We start from the raw sequence: 23,483 nt of genomic DNA, 5'->3' as shown, positions 1-23,483 counted from the left end.
TCTTTCTGTATCCTTCCAATATTTTTTTTCCTTCTAATATTTTAATAACTCAAATCCAGATGTACTGTCACTACTATAAGGCAACCTAATTATTTCTTTAGCACTCCTAATGTTGCCCTGTATTATAAAAACAACCTTCAAAATCTCAAAAAAACCACTATTTCCATAGCAACCCCAAATTCTGAATAAAGATCCTTAAGAAAGTGTCATTGGCACCCGCAAGAATTCCTTTTCTCTCCTTTAAAGCTACCAAGCCTAGCCTTCATACCTTTTCCCTCTCTGGATTATGTTCTCTAATAAGCATTCTGGGAAACCTCAGATTTTACTAAAGGTTCGATTTGAAAAACTGAACAGTTATGAATTGAGAACATCCTACTTCATTTCTGTTTCCAATTCTGTCTTTGCTCTGAGTTCTGACATACTCCTGAGCCAGCCTGACTTGATCCCTGTCTCACACAGCAATGTCTGATCCCAGGCCTCTGTAGTTGGAATCAAGAGCCCACATGCTAATAACCAGAATCCCAAGATTTCCAAGGAAGTGCTCACATTTTTCTCTTAAAGTTCTCATAAAACTGTTGCACAGACAGCCCAGAAAGAGGAAGAGAGGGAAGGACACAATGACCAGAATTCTACTCCAGATCATCTGGTGAACTAGGCAGAGGCCTTCATCACCTGCCCTTGACTCTTGCCGAAAGAAATCTTCCTTCTCTCTCTCTCTCTCTCTCTTTTTTTTTTTTTTTAAAGATTTTACTTACTTATTTGACAGACTGTGAGAAAGAGGGAACACAAGCAGGGGAAGTGGGAGAAGGAAAACCAGACCTCCTGCTGAGCAGAGAGCCCAATGCAGGGCTCTATCATAGGACCCCAGGATCATGACCTGAGCCAAAGGCAGATGCTTAATGACTGAGTGACCCAGGCACCCCAAGAAATCTTCCTTCTTTAACATAAAAATGTACCAAATGACTAGGTTACCCTCATAAGGATGTAACTGTTACTATACAGACTCAAAATAAACATGTTAGAGGTCATGTGATATAATGAAGCAAGCATGGGCTTCAGGACCAGCGATTTTAAATTTACCTTCTCGCTCTACCAGTTTTATTCTATGACCTACAGGAGCTGGTTCCAGAGCCAGCTTCCTCATCTGTAATACAGGGCAAATACCACCTCTACCTCACATGGCTGTGTTAATGATTTCATGAGACAAAAGATATACAGTGCACAGCAAAGGGCCTAACAAACAGAAAGCACCAGTGATGGTCAGTTCCTTTCCATTAAAAACACATTAGAAAGAATAAAATGGTTGGCAGGGGTCAATTCTGGTTGCTGCAATTATATCTAACAGTTAACGTATGGCCACATATACCATGACTACTAATTCTCAAAAAATTTTTTCTCTTAGTTTACACCCACTAAAAGGAACTTCAGCTAACAATTCCTTTGCCTAGAAGAATTTCATATACATAAGTCACATTAAAGTTAAAACTCAGAAACTCCTCCTATATCTGACCTAAAATTAAATTACATTCAAAACATCAAATGACTCAGATAAAATACTCAATCCTGATATGCTTATTTCAAAATTTGACTGAACTACTAAACCACCTTCATGTCAGAATCATTAAACTTTATACACCTAATGTAAAATAAATATATTTAGAAAGCAAATACAGTTCGGGTGTACATTCTGAGAGATGTGCAAAAAGGTTTAGACAACTTAGGAAGATGTTACTCAGATAAAATATTTAAGTACAGAGACAACTTAAGTATCAAAATCATACTGAAAAATACTGAACTCAGAGGTATTCATAACAGAGATTAAACCCTGATTTACCAGGGCACCTGGGTGGCTCAGTGGGTTAAAGCCTCTGCCTTCGCTCGGGTCATGGTCCCAGGGTCCTGGGATCAAGCCCCGCATCGGGCTTGATTTAATAAAAATAAAAATAAATCCTGATTTACCAATCTAACCACGCAAAACATACCTTGAGTAAACCAACACCCAATACAATGTGCTAGACCAAAGTCATTTAAAATATTTTTTAACTTTGAAGTACAGTTGACACACAATTAGTTTCGTGTCTTGTTACATTAGTTTTAAGGTATACAACAGTGATTGGACAACTCTATACCTTATGCTATGCTCACAAGTGTAGCTACCATCTGCCATCGTACAACACTGTTACAACACCACTGTGTATTCCCTATGCTGTACCTTTCACTCCCATGACTTAAACATTCCATAACTAGAACCTGTACCTCCCACTCCTGCTCACCCAATTTGCCAGTCTCTCCACCCCTCCCTTCTGGCAACCACCTGTCTGTTCTCTGTTTATAGGTCTGTTTCTGCTTTGTTTTTTAGATTCCATATGAGTGAAATCATATGGTATTTGTCTTTCTCTGATTTATTTCACTTAGCATTATACCCTCTAGGTCCATTATGTTGTTGCAAATGCTAAGATCTCATTCTTTTTTATGGTTGAGTGATATTCCAGTGTGTATATGTGTGTGTGTGTGTGTGTGTCTCCCAGTTCTTTTTTTTTTTTTTTTTTGAGAGAGAGAGAGAGAGAGAGAGAGAGAGAAGCAGACTCCCTGCTGAGCAGGAAGCCTGGTGTGGGGCTCAATCTCTGCTGAGATTATGACCTGAGCCGAAGGCAGGTGCTTAACTGATTGCGCCAACCTGGCACCCCTCTCCCACATCTTCTTTATCCATTCATCTGTCGATCAACACTTGAGTTCCTTCCTTATCTTGGCTATTATAAATAACACTACAATAAACATAAGGATGCATATATCTTTTCTGAATTGGAGTTTTCATTTTCTTTAGGTAAACAAACATTTAAAAATTTCTAATTCTTGTTTTAGCAAAGAAGAAAAAAGGAATGATTTCAACTCATATCAGATTAAATATAAGGTAATCAGCTTATTTCTATTAACCAGTAGCTCAAAATTCAATTCCTCTTTATCCACCTTACTACCAGATTCTCTTTAAGAAGCAATGTCCTTGGCTCTTAGCCTACTTTTCCAACCTTTTCCATGTCAAGACATGCACAGAAAATGATAACATCTGTATGGCACACGCACACAAATTCAAAAGGCTTCCCAGGACCATAAGTAGGATCCCCTTGGAGGCTACAGCCACCCTTGGGCTGAGGGAATCCTTATCTTAATGCATGTATAATTCATTCCTGGTCCCTCTGACGAGAAGTTGTGCTAGCCGATCTTTTACATGGTTATCTACCAATGTAGGAGGAGGTCTCCCTTCTGCCGTGATGCCCACTTATTAGAACAAACTGGAAGTTCTCAACCACCTGAGAGAGCCAGCAGCATTTCCTGGGAATCCAATTTACCATTCCTCTGAAGATCTTAAGCTTATAATATTGACTAATGCTCTAAGATCTGTCAGAGAAAACAGATGGCCCATATCCCCATTTCTACCCTGTGTATAACTGTCTTGTCCTACTGCAGTTCTGTGACTGCAGGGAGCAGCCAGTCAGCAGCACAACATGAAGGAACCTAACATGAATTAAATTAAGAAAGATGTCCCAGAAAATAGTTCAGTCTGAGTACTCAGATGGTAAAACAGCACTGATTAGTATATATAAGGAGCAATCAGTTGTTAAAATGAAAATAGACCCAGAACATATCTTATTAGCTACTATGTACTGACTAAAAATGCTTTCAAGGCCACTTCTAGCTCTCTGATTTCAAGGTTTCCCAGACAGAAAAATAATTACATTAAAATATTTCCCTTCAACAGTCTTAAGTACATTTGTAAGACCACAGCAGATGGGAAGACAGGAGCAGGCAGGCAAATAGGTTGAAGTATTATTATAAAAACACTTAAACATTATTGCTCATACAACTAAGAAGTTAAAACTTTCAATCTTTCCTGTAGATACTCCTAATACAAAAATACATTTGTACAAGGCTATTAGTTGCAGCATTATTTGTAAATGTAAAATACTGGAAACAACCTAAAATAAAGGATCCAAAACATAGGAGAATGGTTGAATTCACTGTGACACATTCACAAATAGAGTGCTATGAAGATATTAAAAAATAAGGAAAATTTATACAAACATAGAGTGATATACAGGATACACTGATAAATGAAAGAGGCAAAGTCCAAAAATATATAATTAGTCTGCTACCTTTTTAGAGAGAAAGATAAGAACATAGGAAGAATAAATCAGAATAATTGTCTACAAGAGTGGGTGGCAGTGAGTGAAAGGAATGGGTAGTAAACTTCTCAGTATAGTTTTAGCTTCTGGAACTATGCTAATGTTTTAAGCACTCAAAAAGGAAAACAAGAATCATTAAGGAAGAGGTGGAAAAAAATCCAAAATGGAAATCAAACACAAATGAACCCAACTATATGCCAAATAAATAAGTGTATTAAAAGATGGAGGGAAAGTAATTCAAATGACTTTTGAACATAATACTTTACATATTGTCAGTACATAGACAAAAAGAACCCTAAACAAATACTGAACTCTAGTTCAAGGAGGTTTCCTTTACAATGGTATGGGTTAGCATTTCTGGAATTACTTTCTCTGATTATGGCACAGAGCAAATGAGTACATATGCTGAGGATAATGGGACCCAGATTTTCAATGTAGGAGAAGAGCATTACAAATAATAAAAGGGGCAAGACCAGACCTGTGATGCTGAATTGGAATTATAAGTATTAATATAATCTCTCTCTCTCTCTCACACACACACACACACAGACATGTGTATTTATTTATATTTCTTAGCTCTTATCTGCTAAGAGATCTTAATTTGCAAACATTATTCCCCACTAAACAGAATAAGGGATACTTGGAAAAATGGCTGATTCCAAGGCTGGGGTATGCTGAGTACAAGATGAGCCTGGAGTATCTTGTGTCCAAAAGAAAGAGCTCAAAGGACAATAGGGGCATGTCCAAATTCCAGCTTAGGTCACTCCGGAGCACCAGCCAAAGCTATGATAATTCGGGCCTCAAAATAATAATGATATCAAAGAATAAAATAAATATCTGTGAGTCCATACTAATACCATAAATGAATAAACAAATAAGTGGGAGGGAAAGGAAAGCTCTTCTTTACAGAATACTAATATATTTAGAAAAAATGCAAGTTAAAAATTCAACATCTTAAAAAAAATTTCAACTGCTTGCAACTATCCTAGTAATAAGTGATTCAGTCAAGAATCATCAATGGGGGCACCTGGGTGGCTCAGTGGGTTAAGCCGCTGCCTTCGGCTCAGGTCATGATCTCAGGGTCCTGGGATCGAGTCCCACATCAGGCTCTCTGCTCAGCAGGAAGCCTGCTTCCTCCTCTCTCTCTCTCTCTGCCTGCCTCTCTGCCTACTTGTGATCTCTGTCTGTCAAATAAATAAAATCTTTAAAAAAAAAAAAAAAAAAAAAAAGAATCATCAATGGTGGGCGCCTGGGTGGCTCAGTGGGTTAAAACCTCTGCCTTCGGCTCGGGTCATGATCCCAGGGTTCTGGGATCGAGTCCCGCATCGGGCTCTCTGCTCCGCGGGGAGCCTGCTTCCTCCTCTCTCTGCCTGCCTCTCTGCTTACTTGTGATTTCTCTCTGTCAAAAAAAAAAAAAAAAAAGAATCATCAATGGTTGTTAAGTTTTTGGGTGAAAGCCTGGTGAGGAACAGGATGTATACACAAAATCTCAAAGTACCTCTCACAAGATACTTACTAATAGCAAAGGGAAAAATAGTAACTTTACAGTGGAATAACCTTGCAAATATTACCTTAATATTTGAAGTTAACATCGCCAAAAACGAGACAAACCAACCTCATAAACCTCTTAATATGATGCCCTGAGAAGACACAACATTACTTTTGTAGTATTCCTACCAAAAAAAAAAAAAAAAAAAAAAAATGCATGACCTGAATCAAATCATGAGGAAACATCAGAAGAACTCAAAATGAAGTATGCTTTATAAAAATAACTGGCCTGTGTTCTTTAAAAAATACCACAATCTCGGGGGCATCTGGGTGGCTCAGTTGGTTTAAAGTGGGACTCCTGATTTCAGCTGAGGTCACGATCTCAGGGTCCTAGGATGGAGCCCGAGGAAGGGCTCAGCAGGGAGTCTGCTTCCCTCCCCCTCCCTCTGCCCCTCCTCCAGATCATGTGTGTGCCTGGTCTCTCTCTCAAATAAATTCTAAAAAAAATTTTAAAAATGAATTTAAGAATACCATGATGTGAAAGAGAAAAACCAAGGAACTCTTCCAGATTAAAGAAGTCTAAACCATTATGACAACAAAATGAAATGCATGATCCTGGATTAGATCTGGTGGAGGTCGGCAGCTGTAACACAAAGGGGAAACTGCTATAAAGGAAATACATAAAGGTCACTATTGGGACAACTGGAAAAATCTGAATATGGAACATGCATTAACTAATACTACTCTATCAGTATTAAATGTCTGACGTTGATCAATATCCTATGTTTACTGAAAAGAAACCCCTTGTTCTTGGGGGAAAAAAACAAGTATTTATGGAAAAGGAGTACTTTACCTGCAAATTACTCAGGAAGAAAATACATAAAGTGAGGATGTGTACATAAATGATAACAAAAATGGGGCAAAATATTAACAACTGGTCAATCTAGGTAAAGACTCTTAGCTATAGAGAATAAACTGATGGTGACAAGAGGGGAGGTTGGTGGGGGGATGGGTTAAATAAGTGATGGGGATTAAGGAATGCACTTGTGATGAACACCGGTTGTAGTACAAAAATGATGAATCACTAAATTCTACACCTGAAGCGAGTATTACACTGAATGTTAACTAACTGGAATTTAAATAAAAACTTGCGGAAAAGAAGAGTAGATGGGAGTTCTTTGTACTGTTCTTAGCAATGGTTCTTTAAGTACGGAATTGTATCAAAATAAAAAGTTGAGATTAAAAAAGTTTTATTCTTTATTTCTAATTAAAAACTTTTTTTAAAAAAACAAAACACAAAGGAAAGTTTAAATTATCAATGTGTGGAGGCAAACAGTTTTATGAACCCAGCATTAACTCCACTAAATTGATGGATAATGAACTAATACAGTAAAAATATTACAACATATTAATTACAGTAGTCCAAATGGCCTTACAACTGCATTTCTTTTACATATCCAAAGTCTGGCGTGTGATTTGGCTTCCTAAACAGATTCAAACCCTCTGGTTTACCTACTCTTTCTGCTGACTCTGATAAAAGCAACACTATTTTGCTCTGTCCATAAGAGAAGGTAAATCTGAGTTTGCTCTTTTACTCAAATAGAGTAATGCAAAATTTCAGTTTTAAGGATTTGACTATCTGAATGTAACTAATTAGAACCATTTTTTATAGGACAACATGTCTTGCCCTAAAACTGATTTAAAATATTTCATTTAAAAATAGACACTAAGGGGGTGCCTGGGTGGCTCAGTGGGTTAAAGCCTCTGCCTTCAGCTCAGGTCATAATCCCAGGGTCCTGGGATTGAGCCCCACATCAGGCTCTCTGCTCAGCGGGGAACCTGCTTCCTCCTCTCTCTCTCTGCCTGCCTCTCTGTCTACTTGTAATCTCTGTCAAATAAATAAATAAATAAATAGATCTTTAAAAAAAAAAAAAAAAAGACTAAGGGGTGCCTGGGTGGCTCAGTCAGTTCAGCACTGACTCTTGATTAATGGCTTAGGTAGTGATCTCAAAGCAGTGGAATTGAGCCCCAGGTCAGGCTTGGGGCTGGGTGTGGAGCCTGCTTGAGATTGATTCTGTCTCCCCATTTCCTTCTGCCCCTCACCCAACTCAATCCCCCCTCCCAAATTCTCTCTCTCAAAAAAAAAAAAAAAAAAAAAAAAGAGACTTCAAATAAAACATGGCAAACCAACTTCTCTCTTATCTCCTCTCCTTTCTAACATCCATGAAAATGACAATAAAGGAATTAAACAGATACAAGGATAAAGAGAACATGTGAGGCAATCAAAGCACACGAGATTTCAACATGTTTTTGGAAGCCAGGAAGAAGTTAAAGGAGCAGTAATAATCTTGGTAGTGCAAAGGAGGTTACAACCTAACTGCCAGCAGAGAAGAATGCAGGTGGGAGGTGACTCTGGGCTTAGGGACACTGGGCAGAGCAGACAGCAAGGGGAAGGACAGGACTGAAAACAATGGATTTAAGGGCTGTAAGGAACAACTGAATCATGGAATTTCCTATACCCTGATGTCAGAACATCAGTGGGCAGGAGTACAGCTCCTAGAGGGAAGACTGAATAACTCAACAGAGCTAAAGAAGTTCTCATACAGGGCGCCTGGGTGGCTCAGTTGGTTGGACAACTGCTTTCAGCTCAGGTCATGATCCTGGAGTCCCGGGATCGAGTCCCGCATCAGGCTCCCAGCTCCATGGGGAGTCTGCTTCTCCCTCTGACCTTCTCCTTGCTCATGCTCTCTCTCACTGTCTCTCTCTCTCTCAAATAAATAAAATCTTAAAAAAAAAAAAAAAGAAGTTCTCATACATCATACAGACATCTTCAGTGTTACCTCCAGTGAAGAAGACAGCCTTTTCTCCCATCTCACAGTGAAGCCCATGGACAGAGCTTTTTGGTGCCTCACTCATATGAAGACAGAAAAAGATAAAACAAATCCTTGAAAAAAACTCTAGTATGAGAGAATAATTTTATTTTAAGATTTCATTTATTTATATGAAAGAGAGAGAGAGTGGGCACAAGCAGGATGAGGGCAGAGGGAGAAGGCTGTTCCCCACTGAGCAGAGAATTGATGACACAGGACTACTCAATCCCAGAACTCCAGAATCATGACCTGAGGCAAAGGCAGACACTTAACCAAGTAAGCCACCCAGGAGCCTGGAGAGAATCATTTTAAAAAGAAGAGGAAGGGGCACCTGGCTGGCTCAGTTGGCAGAATATGGGACTCTTGATCTCGGGGTCATTGAGTTTGAGCCCCACATCGGGTGTAGACACTGAAAACAAAATGAAACAAAAGAAAAAGAGGAATCCAGAGGAAGTAGAAACAATGCAGGAAGCACAGAAAAACTTTAAAACAAACAAACTGTAAAACCCTGGAGTGATAGGAAAAAATACTACAAAAACAATAGCAATGGGATATAGGAAGAAGAATGATCAGAAAAATAAGCAAAAGTTCTTGAAAATTAAAAATATGATTAAATATCCAAATTCAATGGAAGGCGTGAGGAGGAAAAAAAATCAAGGAAATATCTCAGAACTAGAACCAAAAGGCAAAGAAATAAAAAGATAAGAAAATTGCAAGTTCTATCTAGGACACCTAACATTCAATTAATAGGAGTTCCAAAAAGAAAAAAGAACAAATTAAGAGATATAGTATGGAAAGATAAGTGTGGTATCAAACATAGAGACTGAAAGCCCCTTGAGTACCCATCACAATAGAAGAAAAACTACACATGCCAACACACATCACTTTGAGATTTCAGAAAGCTAAGGATAAGAAGAATATCCTAAAAGCTTCCAAGAGAAATAATAAAATGATATATATGAAGGCACAGTAATTAGAATGGCATCAGGTTTCTCAACAGCAATACTGGAAGCCTAAAAACAAAGGAACAACACTTTCATGTCTCTAAGAGAAAAATCTTGTCTAATATTCTATAGTTGTCAAGCAATCAAGTGCAAAATTAGAATAGAAGTGTCAGACTTGCATGGGGTCAAAAATGTGCCTCCTATTAGAAGGGAGTGGGATGATGTACTACAGCAAAACAGGCTAATAAATCAACAAAGAAAAAGACATGAGATACAAGAAATGAGAGATCGAATACAAGAGAACAGCAAGGGAATCAGAGGATAAAAACTGTCCAATAGGCCTAGAGAACGATTAGTTCAAACTGGAGGAAGAGGAGTCTGCAAAGGAGGTGTTGGGGGGAAAACAGCACTAAGAGATTGTCTATACACTTAAGTGCTTGGAAAATAATATTCATAGACATACAACAGATTTATAAGTATATTTAGGAGCAAATATGTAGAAGGTAAACTTTTTTAAAAAGGCAATTATTGGGGCACCTGACTGGCTCAGTTAGTAAAGCATGCGATTCTGGATATCTAGGGTTGTGAGTTTGAGCTCCACACTGAATGCAGAGATTACTCAAAAATAAGATCTTAAAAAAATTTAAAAATAAAAAGGTAATTATTAACTCAAGAAAAAATAAAATTCAAGAAAACGTAATCTCTATGTTAACCAAAACCTGTATTAGAGTTATAGTAAGAAATGGAAAAGGGAGAAGGGAGGATGGTACAAACACATTAATGTCCTCATTTACCACAGCAAGATGTGAAGGGATAAAGCCTAAAAGTGATAAATTTTAAAGAAATAAGAGTGTATTACTTAGAAGTTTACAGACATTGAGGCACTTGGGTGGCTCAGTCAGTTAAGCATCTACCTTTGGCTCAGGTCATGATCTCAGGATCCTAGGAGGGAACCCTGAACTGGGCTCCCTGCTCTGCAGGCAGTCTGCTTCTCCCTCTCCCTCTGCCCCTACCCTCCCACTAACGCTCTCTCTCTTGGGACGGCTGGGTGGCTCAGTTGGTTAAGCGGCTACCTTCGGCTCAGGTCATGATCCCAGTCGCCTGGGATGGAGTCCCACATCGGGCTCCTTGCTGGGAAGGGAGCCTACTTCTCCCTCTGCCTCTGCCTGCCACTCTGTCTGCCTATGCTCGCTTGCTCTCTCTCTCCCTCTCTCTGTTTCTCTCTGACAAATAAATAAAATCTTAAAAAAAAAAAATCCTCTCTCTCTTGCTTGCTCTCACTCACTCTCAAATAAATACATTAAATTAAGCCTTAAAAAAAGTATACAGGTATTTACCTGCATAAGAGAGAAAAACTAAATAGACTTTAGCGTGGGTGGTTGTGGACAGTACGACTGAAGGTGAAGGGGTGGGAAATCGCTGCTGTGTTTTAAACGTTTTGATACTGGCGCACCAGGGTGGCTTAGTCAGTTAAGTATTTGCCTTCAGCTTAGGTCATGATCTTTAAAAAAAAGAAAATAAACTTTCTGATATGATCACTTAACTGTGTCTATGTATTACTTTTTGAAAACATCAATTAATCTTTTTTTTTTAAGATTTTTATTTATTTGAGAGAGAGAGAGCGAGCACAAGCAGGGGTGAGGAGGTAGGAAGAGGGAGAAGAAGCAGGCTTCTGGCTGAGCAGGGAGCCTGATGCAGGGCTCACTCCAGGATCCGGATTTTGACTTGAACTGAAGTCAGACACTTAACCCCACTGAGTCACCCAGGAACCCCATGAATTAATCTTTAAAATGATAAAATCCTATCAATTCATGCAATTGCTCACACCATTTTTTTCATCTTAAAAAAAAAATATGCCTAAAATCTATTACATGGCACTGGGTGATAGACGAAGTGCTGAATCACTGTATTGTTTATCTGACGCTAGTATAAAACTGTATGTTAACCATATTGGAATTAAAATTTTTCAGGGACACCTGGGTGGCTCAGTAGATTAAGCATCCACCTTGGCTTAGGTCATGATTCCAGGGCCCTGAAACTGATTCCCGCATCAGGGTCCTCACTCAGCAGGGAGCCTGCTTCTCCCTCTGCCTGCCACCCCCAGCACCCCCCCACACTATCTTTCTCTCTGACAAATAAATAAAATCTTTAAAAAGGTGTTTTTTAAATCTCTCACTTGGCATAAAAATTACAATAGCACTTTATCATTTTGAGGTATGCTAGGCATCAACTGAATTCCCTGTGTACTACAAGCAGAATTCGCAGGGCTAATGGTATGTGTCCTTTACTACAGTAATTTCAAAACTGGCCAAAATGTGTCATCTATATATTAACAGATCCAGTTACCTACAGAGCTAGAAAAGAGAGAGCATCTGGTCCTGCTGACTTCCCACATAGAGGCAAATTCTGATCCATAAGGCTGGTCTCCTCATTGGCTCAAGCATTTTATTCCATTTTAAAATTTCTGAAATCACTTTTCAACATGAAATGAAAACAACATATGGAAGCAATGTATGTGAAACTACATAATCCCCAAAACAGTAATCACGAATCTGACTTCTTCAGACCTACTTTGGTGAAAAACCTAATGAAGTTACTATGCTATATCTACTCTACCAGCCTTCAACTAAATACTGGAACTGTGCCTCTAACTCCAAATGAGGGGAAAGGGTAGTGAGGAGGAGGCTTAAAACTACTAAAGCCAAGGCAGATTACCAAATCAGAGTCAAATGGGCCACTCTGCTCCTGGAAGACCAAACACAAATAACTAGAAAAATCACCAAGACTTTATATTGCTTTGAAAATAACTTCCCCTATAAAGCAGATTATGCAAAATGAAAACAAAAGCCATGGATCACTTAAGAATAATTCTAACATCCAGTATTTCCATTTATTTAATATAGCAAGATCTGACACTATTCTGTACTTTTGCCAACAGCCTGAATAAACAAATATATGGTTAAACAGTAGCAGCACCTTCAAAAGAAATAATAGGTCATAAATGTAAATACCACACAACTATTATTGCAAAACAATAGTAAGTATATGCAATGTAAGATTCATATATATATACATATATGTATATATATATGTATATATATGTATATATATATGAATGAAGCATTCCCACCCATAAATAAATAAATAAAAGGTTTAGGAACATCTCATTATCGAAGACTTTACTCAGAGAACAATCGGTTTAATGTCTGCATTGTATGACTCTCCTCCCTTTTTTGTGTGATAATATAATAAAGGAAAGCACAAAGCCATGGGGGTCGAGAATACCACACTTGTATTTACTGGTGTGCTAGGAAACTCTTTATTGACCTGAAGTCAATGTGACTATTTATGAAGAAATGGAAAGAAAAAATATAAATCGGGCACATACTTATCTCTGCTTAACAGGCTAGATAACGAATATTACAGAAAAGAGGAGGGGCACCTGGGTGGCTCAGTGGGTTAAGCCGCTGCCTTCGGCTCAGGTCATGATCTCAGGGTCCTGGGATCGAGTCCCGCATCGGGCTCTCTGCTCAGCAGGGAGCCTGCTTCCTTCTCTCTCTCTCTGCCTGCCTCTCAGTGTACTTGTAATTTCTCTCTGTCAAATAAATAAATAAAATCTTTAAAAAAAAAGAAAAAAGAAAAGAGGAACCTGAAAACTCTTATGGCTGTTGTGATTTTTTTTTTTAAGATTTTCTTATTTATTTATTTGTCAGAGAGAGAGAGAGAGAGAGAGAGCGAGTGTGCACACACAAGCAGGCAGAGTGGCAGGCAGAGGCAGAGAGAGAAGCAGGCTCCCTGAGGGACTCAATCCCAGGACCCTGGGATCATGGCCCGAGCCAAAGACAGTGGCTTAACTGATTGAGCCACCCAGGCATCCAGGTTGTTGTAATTTTTAATTTTTTTTTACAATCAGTAGACACAAATTTAAAATCTGACCCACATTTCCCCCCAAATATCTATTAATTGTTCAAAGAAGAAAAAAACCACAAAAGCCTAAAAGTGTTTGTTTTTTTTTTCAAAGATTTTATTTATTTATTTGTCAGAGATCACAAGTAGGCAGAGAGGCAGGTGGGGGCGGGGGGAGAAGCAGGCTCCCCTGTGAGCAGAGAGCCCCATTAGGGGGCTGGATCCCAGGACCCTGGGATTATGACCTGAGCCCAAGGCAGAGGCTTTACCCCACTGAGCCTCCCAGGCGCCCCCTAAAAATGTTTTTAAATGAGCTTCAGAAAAGACTACAAAGCATTTAAAATAACTGAAATGAAACTGATATAGTACATAAAGCTCTCAGAATTAAATTCTCATGTCATGAATGTTGAGATCTGGGAGCTACTGCACACATACAAGGTGAAGCTTGAGTCCTTAGCTGGTACAGAGCAATGTGGCCAATGTTAATGCATCTCACAATTAACATTCAAAATAATTCAGGTGTAATCTAAAGTTAATCTTGATTAAATCAAAGGACATTTTACTGTGTGGAACTAAAATTAAAAATCTTCAATCAATAACCTAAGTACTAGTGTCCCAGAGACTCTAAGTTTTAAATAGTTTTTTTCAAAAAAAAGTATTATATGAGAGCATTTCTCTAACATGTTATCTATCAATATTCCCAGGGAAACTTCTACGGCAAAAATTGCTTCCTTGAAATAGCAGTATGATCTTCAAAAACTTTGCTTAAAATATTACCATCTTAATATTGTGCAACAAATGCTCAAAACAAAGGAATGGATAATAATCTACTATTTTAAAATGGTCAGTAAGGACAAAAATTTAAAGAAGCTAAAACAGTAAGTGCAGCATCTTACAGTCAGTTAAATTAAACCTGCAGGAATATGATAGTTAATCACCAGCCGGCTCTTCCTGGTGATGAGAGTATAAGAACAGTCGATTACAACATTAAGAGTCTTCAAGGTGGGTCAAGGATAAGCAGGCAAGCAGATTTCTATAGAGCAGGCAAGCAGATTTCTATAGTTAACCTTAAAGTTAACTACAACAAAGAAAAAATATGAGCACTGAATGTCTACTCAAAACAGAAAACAGACCACTGATAGAGCTATTTAATCCTAAAGCAGAATACAAAGTCTTCAGGTAAAATCCAGTAGATTATATTTTTTCAAACACATGAGCTATTCACCATAAAAATAAACTCTCAAGAGCGCCTGGGTGGCTCAGTCAGTTGAGTGCCCACTCTTGGTTTCCACTCAGGTCCTGATCTCAGGGTCATATGATGGATCCCTGAGTGGGGCTCCCCGCTCAGTGCAACATAAAGTCTGATTAAGACCCTCTTCCTCTGTCCCTCCCCCTCCAAGCTTGATTGCTTGCACTCTTCCAAAATAAATAAATAAATCTTTAAAAATAACCCCTCAATTCTCACCTAGCATTTATTAATCATGAAGCACTCAGCTCACACAAACATTAGGATAACTACAAACTTCATTTTTTAATGTCCAAGTTTAATTTCAAGAATAGTTTTCAAAATGTGAAATTGCCTCTCTAAGCTCATCTGCACACATACATACTTGTCAGTATTTAAGAAAGGGAAATCTGTTTTAAACTTTGTACTCTAAAGACTATAATTAACTTTTACAAGAAATACAACTGGAAAATCTTAGAATATAACTAAATGGAATCAGCAAAGCACATTGGCCTAAAAAGAAAGATTCAAATAACCTCTGAGCTACCAGAAGCAAAAGAAAAATTCCCTATCTCAAGAATTCCCTCCCTTCCCCATCCCACAAGAAAATACCTCCAAGAAGAATCTCCTCTCCTAGAAACAAAATAAAAAAATGAGAAGGGGCAAGAACAGCAGCACATTTAAAAAATAACCAAAAGCTAACCACATTTTATACACAGCTACATTGAGAAAGCTCGTTTATTGTATCTGAACTAAAGTAATATGAATTTCAGCCAACAAAAAAAATTAGATCTGTGAACTGTAATGAAGTTAAGAAATTCAAAAACAGCAGTTTTCTTCCAACCGTATTACCAATCTTGTTCCAACTTGCCTTTACTTTAATCAATAAACAGGGAGAGGAACTACTAATCAAATACAGAATTTTAAAATTATTTTCAAATTGTGGAATTTAAAACGTATTTCATGTCAAAATCTTCAAAGGAATTATTTTAAACATGTTTCCAAACACTTTAAATCCTTTAGATTATTAAGCACTAAGTTACCGGATGACAAAATAAAGACCCTGCTTTTTAAAAGGCAGGCTAAAAGTATGGTTTGAATGGTATTTGAGTCTAAGCTTTGGGCTATCTCTAATACCCCCAAGCATCTTAAGCAACTCTCTTAATCTTTGTCTCAGTTTCACAATCCATAAAACAGGAAAAACTACAAGGATGGGCAGTTAATTAAATTAGTCAGGATTAAACGCTAGCAAACTTCTTTGAAGTTACTTTATGTTGTTCTCCATTCTCCTCCTACTCAGTAAAACTAATAGATGAGGAAACATCTGGAATTACTATAGATACTAAAATCTGCAGACTCACAGCAGTTAAAAGATGATCTCTACATACAAGTTTTCAAGTCAAAGATCATTTGAAACCCCAAAAGATTTCAGGATACAATGGCAATGAACAAGTTTTAGGTAAATTTCCTTTCAATCTAAAAGATATCTACCCTTATCTACATTCTCAAATCAGACTTATGAATCACAGAGCACCTTGAGAGGTCCTGGCACAAATAAAATTCTAGGTAAGATGAAGAAGCTGTTATTGATATTAATGCTATTCTCACCATTCTAAACTGTCAATCAAGGTAAGCTTCATGACAAATATACCCTCCAAAAAGTACTAGCCCCTGCTGAGAATCTAAGTACGGCCTTCTAAGCCATCTGTCCAGGAAAGCTCTATTAAAACACCCAGAATGCAGTTGCTCTAATGTCTAAAGGAGCTATGAATAAACATGAAACACTAAAATATATTAAGCTGTATACATTTTCCACTTCAAGCACTGATAAACTACCTACCCAACTCTATTCCAAGGCCTAGGTTGAACACAAAATCCATCGTAGGTTGGTGGGAAACTGTAGCCTAATCAAAGGGAAATAACACTTTTTTTCAAAGAAGGAAAAATATATAAAATAGCTCAAGAAACACAGAAAAGCTCCAAAAGAAAGAAAAAACAAAGTTAGGGGAAAATGTACATGTAAATTACTCCCTGATGGAAGAGGTACTCAAGTAAATTTTAAAACAGGAATTTAAATTACTCACTGAGCTACAAGCTAAATTACTCACTATTCTGCTTACTGAGCTACAAATACTATAAAACATATTTCTAAATCTAGTTTCAACAATCCAAAAATGAATCTATTAAATTCCAGTAAAGAAGGAAACTGCATAAATTGGGGGAAAAGTAGGATGTTATAAAAGCCTAAGGCTAATCCTATAAAAGCAAATAATGATGAGAAGGAATTATTTTGAAAATAAATGAATAATGGGAAACTTAAACAAAGAGTTCACATACTCCCCTCAATTCCATCCTTACTTCTGCTTTGGACATGAAGGATATTCTTTGTATGCCATTTTTTAAGAATGCCATTTAGAAAATGACTTCTGATCAGTGTGTCAAAACTTCACAACAGCAAAATGTTAGGCTCAATGCCTAGACTACAGCCTCTTCAAACAAACACATGGAGCACATTCTAGACTCTAGATCTTTCACATCTACCACCAATTATTTAGAGACTTTGCTGAGGCTGGTTTAAGGTTCTGGGGGGAAGGGGCAGCACTGCCAGTAAAACTAGAAAAACAATTACATTTGACTTAAGCTTACAATTCTTACCAATGAAGTTTAAGTTCTTCAGAAAAGCATATATAAAATTCAAATGTTAACCTCCAGAATTAATATGATAAAGTATCACCTGTCCATTGATTTTTAACTGTCCCACCCACATGTACACTAAAATGTTCACCAGCCCATCTATAAACAAAGAATGTCAAAAGAATTCAATTTCATTATGGTAACATTGCAGAAGGCCACTTGCTCATAATCCAGTCAAAGTTTATGTTACCGAGGAAAACACTGGGAGAAAGGACTGGTGAAAGCATTCTACGGGAAAGTTCACTTTGTGTTTATTTTCAGCATGGAAGTTTAAGGCCATTCCAGCCATGATCTAAATGGAAGAAAAGTTCCTTCATTCAGTAAGCAAATATTTACTGAGTGTCTTGTTACATGCTAAGCACCTAATAAATATCTCAAACAGTGCTACCAAAAAGCAGTAAATGCATGTGACCTAAGGATGAACAAATGAGTGATCCTATTTAGAAAATGTAATCTACTGGTCAAGAGTCTTTTTTAGATGGAGCGTTGTGAGAGAAGTATGATACAAAATAACCTACTACTGGATCAAGGTAATTTCTCACCTTTATCACAAGCTTTACTACAAATTACATATTTATTACCACTGGCAAGGATCAATAGCCCCTCAGCTTACCAAATGGAGCGTCCAAAATTTTAAAAAAAGGCAGGATTATCTCTAATATCCACCCCAACTTACTTCTTTTATATTTACTTTTCCTGGGTAGAACAATGTGAGGGCAACTGTTTACTGGAAAATTAAAGAGGCATTCTCAGCTCTTCGAAGAATTAATCAGGGAAAATTCTCATGCCTATGCTATTAAAATATCTCCAATTTAATCGGCTATTTTATTTCACACAAACCCCCGAGGTCCAAATGCTTATTCTTTGGCTTTCTTTAGTTCTTAAAACAGTTGTGTTTAGGGCATCATTTTAAACAATTTGTGTTCTTTCCCCTGTATTTTACCACTGGTTCAGTCCTTCTACCCACAAAAATAAGAAATGCCCAAATCTCCAGCTTCTGAAAATAACATCTGGTATGTGCACATAACAAAACTCTTGAAAGAATATCCCAGTTTTTAGTTAAAAATTTTCACTTAAAATGAGAATACCTTTAGCAAAGATTAGACATAAATCAGTTTTTACCTTATTAGGAAATTGCTATTTTCAACATTTACCTTAAACCACAACATGGATTTATCTACTAACCTGTTAGCTTCCTGTCTCTCATCAACGAGATTAGACTGTAACTTTTTTTTAAATCTTTTTTTAAGATTTTATTTATTTATTTGACAGACAGAGATCACAAGTAGGCAGAGAGGCAGGCAGAGAGAGGGAGGAAGCAGGCTCCCTGCTAAGCAGACAGCCCAGGACCCTGGGATCATGACCTGAGCCAAAGGCAGAGGCTTTAACCCACTGAGCCACCCAGGTGCCCCTAGACTGTAACTTTTTTGAGAGGATGGGATGATGACCCCAACAGAGCTAGATCTGTTCCCAGCTAATGTATTTTTAAAACTCTGTCTCTGCAAAGACATACATGTTGCTAGCCTTTAGGATTTCTCTAATTTTTTTAAGCTATTTTAATTACTGCAGTTATCCTTCACTGCTATTACAGATGTATATTAGTAGATTCTCAAAGTGTGGGCCAGGACCCCTAAGAGTTTCCAAAACCCTGTGGGGGGCGGTATGTGTAGTCAAACATTTTCATGAATAATATTAAGATGTTACTTATACTGTTTACCTTCATTCTCTCACAAGGGTGCAGTGGAGTTTTCCAGAGTCTACATGATGTATGATACCTCAAGAGACTGAATGCAGAAGAAGATATGAAAATGCAGCTGTTTCCTATAAAGCTAAACAACAGTTACAGAAATGTAAAATAATGCCACTCTCCTCATTAAATTTTTATTTTGAAAAGTATAGTGATTTTCTATAAACCACTATCTCCATTAACAGGTAACAGATTAATTACTGTTATTTGTAAATGATTTAATAAAATACATTTAAAAATTTTGTTTTAATTCTAGTACAGCAAATATCAGTAGATATAAGCCATACAAAGGTTGAGTTCTCAATAAGTTTTAGGTATAAAGGGGTCCTGAGAACAAAAATCTTGAGAAGCATTGCAATACACAATTACATAACCTAACACACAGTGCCTTCCATAGATAAGAAGCTCAAGTCAATCCTGAAGTATAATTACTTCTTACACCCCCTAATCTTGTTGAGTAATATATCTCCTTGCAAGCATAATTCGGCATAAAGCCAGTCTGTCGTAGGCCCTATTTAAGGGCCTTTAGATATTTAAGTATGAGGAGTCCTATTTATAAAAATGTTCTGGCCTATAATGCCACCTATTACTTCCATAGTGTTACAAGAGTTTCCCAACATCTTCACAAAAAAATTACTTTGTTCATCTTAGCAGCAACCTGTGAAGTAAATGTGAAGTATTACTCTTTTTTTTTTTTTTTTACAGATGACATAAGAAACTGATGCCCAAAAGAAAAAGAACTACTTGTCCGAGGATGTATTGCTAGCTAGGAGAGCCCAGGATGTTGGCCTTTTGCAATTTGCTTGTTTGCCTTAAGGCTGTTTCACCGTGGTATAATTGCAGGCTCCCAAAGAAAACAAGGCAAGGGCATTACTTTTATTGTCCTATTGCCAAAACAGGGATTTTTTTTCTTCCCTTCTTAATAAGAACGTAATCAGACTCAATACCCGGTCACAGCATTATTCAACACACTGGCTACCCTTTTGGTCCACTACTCAAAAAAAAAAAAAAAAAAAAAAAGAAAGAAAAAAAAAAAGAAAGAAAGAAAGAAAGAAAAGAAAGGAAAGGAAAAAAGAAAAGAAATTCAAGAGTGTTAGGGAATAAATGCCAGAATACATATTACTCCAAGATGATGAATTAGTTAAGAGCTCACGAATTTACTAATCATTTAATCACTGAAACAGGCAGGCAAGAACAAGATCAAGCTCAATACAATATGAGATTATATCAAGAATGGATGCCAAGAGGTTAAAATGGGAGCCCACATGAAATGGTTTCAATTCACAAAATATGGACAGAAGAAAAAAAGCCACATAAAGTTGTTAAACGAGCTTTATTGGTTCTACAAATCCAACCACATGACTAACCCCCCTTGTATACCAATGTCAGAAAAAAACTTTGTTGTAAGATGCAAAGACGCCATCCTTCTCCTGGGAGAGAAACGACCCAATCCTTACCGCTAGAAATACTAGTTTGCTGTTGCTATCAGCAAAAGTCTCTTAGTTATGTTCCATTTTACTTTAAGTTCCTCAAGAGATACTCAGTTTTCTGCACTCTTTTCCACAAGTCAAGTGGACTCCCTGACTGACAAAGGCAAGATTGACTCACAACAGGATATCTGCCACTTGCATAAACTCTCTTCCTTTTTTAGATGCTTATGCCCAGTGAGGCCATCTTTAAATCTGATGTGAGTTTACCTAAAGCCAATAGTGCGCTGTCCCATTAGTATCCCTGAAGTATACAGATGATCAAGAGCATCATTCTTCACAAGATATGCTCTTCCTAGTGTTTACTTCCGTCATTTGTTTTTTTTAAATCTCTTGGGGCAAAAAAAATTAAAAGTTACAGTTTTAGCACCATAGCGATAGCTACAATTATAGCTAAGACACCCCCAATCAATTTGAAAAGCAATTTGATACACCTTATTTGTTTTTCCATACTCAGCATTCACTGTGGAAGATAAATTCTTAGGTGAGAGCTAATTTATACTGGTTTCTGCACCCTCATAAAAAAAAATTGCAATACTGCACTGTAAAACCAATTAACCAGTTAATCTTTAAAGGCTTCACGCAGAAAAAGATAATCTGACTTTACAAAGCCAAGCAAAGCATCAAACCTTTGAGAGCTCCAAAAAACTGCAGTTATTTCTATTCCTAACCGTAGAATACGAATACTTGTTTCTCTGTGGCGCTGCAGATGTTTCTCTCCAAGGACATAATCACCATTTAAGAAGTAACCTGTCAAAAGTGTTAAGGCATTCTCCAAAATACCTCCCCAGCTCCAAACCGCAACGAAAAATGTCACACACCTAAATCGTACCATTGCTCTTTTCCTTTATTTCTTCAAATGAACTTAAGGTTTTTGAAATGCACAATTCAAATTTTACACTACACCTCAAGCTACCATTGATCATCTCAAAGCTAATAAACAAAGACTCCAGCGGCGGCACCAGGGCCCTACCAGGAAGTAATCAAAGCAGTGTGGCTGGTGCGATCCTAAGTCGCTAGAGCAGACAATAAGAGGGCACTGGGGCTTCCAAAGAGCCCAGCCAAAGGAGTTAAGATGCCGAAGTAATGCAAAAGCTTTACATAAACCTAAGAGCTGTTGTTCAGCACATGAACCTGGGAATCCTAACCCAATTTCAGACAACCCAAAACATCTGAACGGGAACTCGAGCCGTCCCTCCAAATCAGCTGCTGGCTCAGCCTCCAGAGCTTCTTAGCCTGCAGCCTGTTTTCAAACTTCACCCTCCCAGGCTGATGAAAGATTCCGACCTCCGTCGCCCGAGTTCCGAATTCCGAGCGCCTCTCGGGGCTGAGGGCTCCCACCTGGCGTGGATCGAGTTGCCCGAGCCTGCCGGGAAGCGAAGGGAAACGAAAGGAAGCGGGGCCGAGGAAGCGGCGAAGGGGCCCAGCGCGCCCCGCAGCCCAGACAAAGCTGCGCCGGGTGAGCGGCGCTTTTCTCCTCAGTCCGAGGAGGGACGCAAGCCGGGCCCCGCCACACGTGCGGCCGCACCGTGGGGGCCGGACACCCGCCCCCATAGCCCCGCACCCAGGCCGAGCACAGCCCCCCAGAAGGGCGGGGCGGGGGGGCCAGCTGCCTGCCAGGATCCCCGCCCGCCGCTGTCCCCACGCGCTCGTGGCCCCCGCTGGCTCCCGCCCCTCTCGGGCCTCTCCTCAGCCGGCCGGGCCGTCGGGCCGCGGGAAACAAAGGAGCCGCCGCCGCTCCACCCGCCGCGCCCGCCGGAGCCCTCCTCACCGCGTACCCTCCCCAGCCTCCGGGCCCGGCTCGCCCTCACCCCTTCCCGGGTCCGCGCGCCGCCCGCCCGCGGCCCCTAGACGGCAGGCCCGGCGAGGCCGGGGCCTCGGGTGCGCGGCAGGGCCGCCGCGGGGCCGCACTCACCGCTGCAACACCAGGACGACGGGGAGCCGTTGGGGAACTTGGCTGAGTCCGGAGCGATGCAGACGCTGGAGCTGAGGTGCGGACACTCCATGGTCACGAGTAGGGCGGCGAGGAAGACCGAGGCTCGGGGACCTGGAGACGTGTGGGCGGAGGGGCTCGGAAGGCTCCGTCTGGGGTCGCTCCTCGCCGGGCGCTCGGCCGACGGCGGCTGCGTCCCGAGCCCTTGCGTCAAAGAAAGCAAAGGCTTCCGGGCGCCGGGTTTTCCCACCCGCAGTCTCCAGAAGCCCCGCTCCGAAGAACGTGGAATTCTGGGATCCGGGTTCTACCGCCACCCCCAGGCGGAGGGCTTCCGTCTTCCCAGGCCGGCCCCGCCCCGCCCACAGACAGGCCCCGCCCACAGACCGACCCCGCCCCTGCCCACTCCCGCCGGGTGGGGTCCCGGAGCGTGCGGGCGGGTGGCGGAGAGATTCAGGATGCTTTCCTGAATGACACCCCAACTCCGCCGCACTGGGCGACCGCGGCTTCTCCCTCCACCCCCCCACCCCACCGGTAAGGGTGGGGCGCCAAGCCCCGGCACGCGGGGCAGGTCCGCTGCATTTACCGTGGCGGAAGGAGTGCTCTCAGAGAAGACTGATCCTGCGTGTGTTGTGATGGTCTGACGACACTGTGGTAGAAAATCTAGCCACTCATGAAAGTGTGAAAAAGAAAATAAAATCACTCAGGCAAACAGGCACTAAAGGTCCCATTTTACACACGAAACATAAGCTCAGAGAGGTTAAGTTACCGACTCCCGGTGGCCCAGCGGGTTGCCTCGGTTCGAGAGCAGTCCCGATTTAGTGTTAGGCTCCCTGCGCCAGGTGCGATACTCACCCACTTATAGGTCCTAAACAGGTGGCCTTCAGCCAGCCACCTGGGTACTACGCCCTCGGGGGCGCCCACGAATCTGGGATCAAATCTTTTCACTGTGACTCACCATCTGCGTTACGTGGAGCACGTGGTTGGACTTTTCAGACCTCACTCACCAGT

The 23,483-nt window shown here is 39.9% G+C and overlaps 1 protein-coding gene across 3 annotated transcripts in view; it reads right to left on the bottom strand.

Annotated features, from left to right (window-relative positions):
• Positions 1–23,275, bottom strand: part of USP3 (ubiquitin specific peptidase 3) — a 104,124-nt gene extending 80,849 nt beyond the window's left edge. Inside the window, exon 1 of one of the 3 annotated variants that reach the window (XM_059372219.1) lies at positions 22,458–23,275. In XM_059372219.1, coding sequence (XP_059228202.1) covers positions 22,458–22,548 — 91 coding nt within the window. In that variant the 5' untranslated portion in view covers positions 22,549–23,275. The remainder of the gene's footprint in view (positions 1–22,457) is intronic. The other 2 variants (XM_059372220.1, XM_059372221.1) reach the window with 2 other exon arrangements.
• Between the last annotated feature and the right edge of the window lie 208 nt (positions 23,276–23,483).

Source organism: Mustela nigripes, chromosome 13 (genome assembly GCF_022355385.1).
Source record: "Mustela nigripes isolate SB6536 chromosome 13, MUSNIG.SB6536, whole genome shotgun sequence".
In the NCBI taxonomy this organism is placed as follows: Eukaryota; Metazoa; Chordata; class Mammalia; order Carnivora; family Mustelidae; genus Mustela; species Mustela nigripes.
The sequence above is the reverse complement of the archived record's forward strand: the minus strand, read 5'-3'. Positions and strand labels throughout refer to the sequence as shown.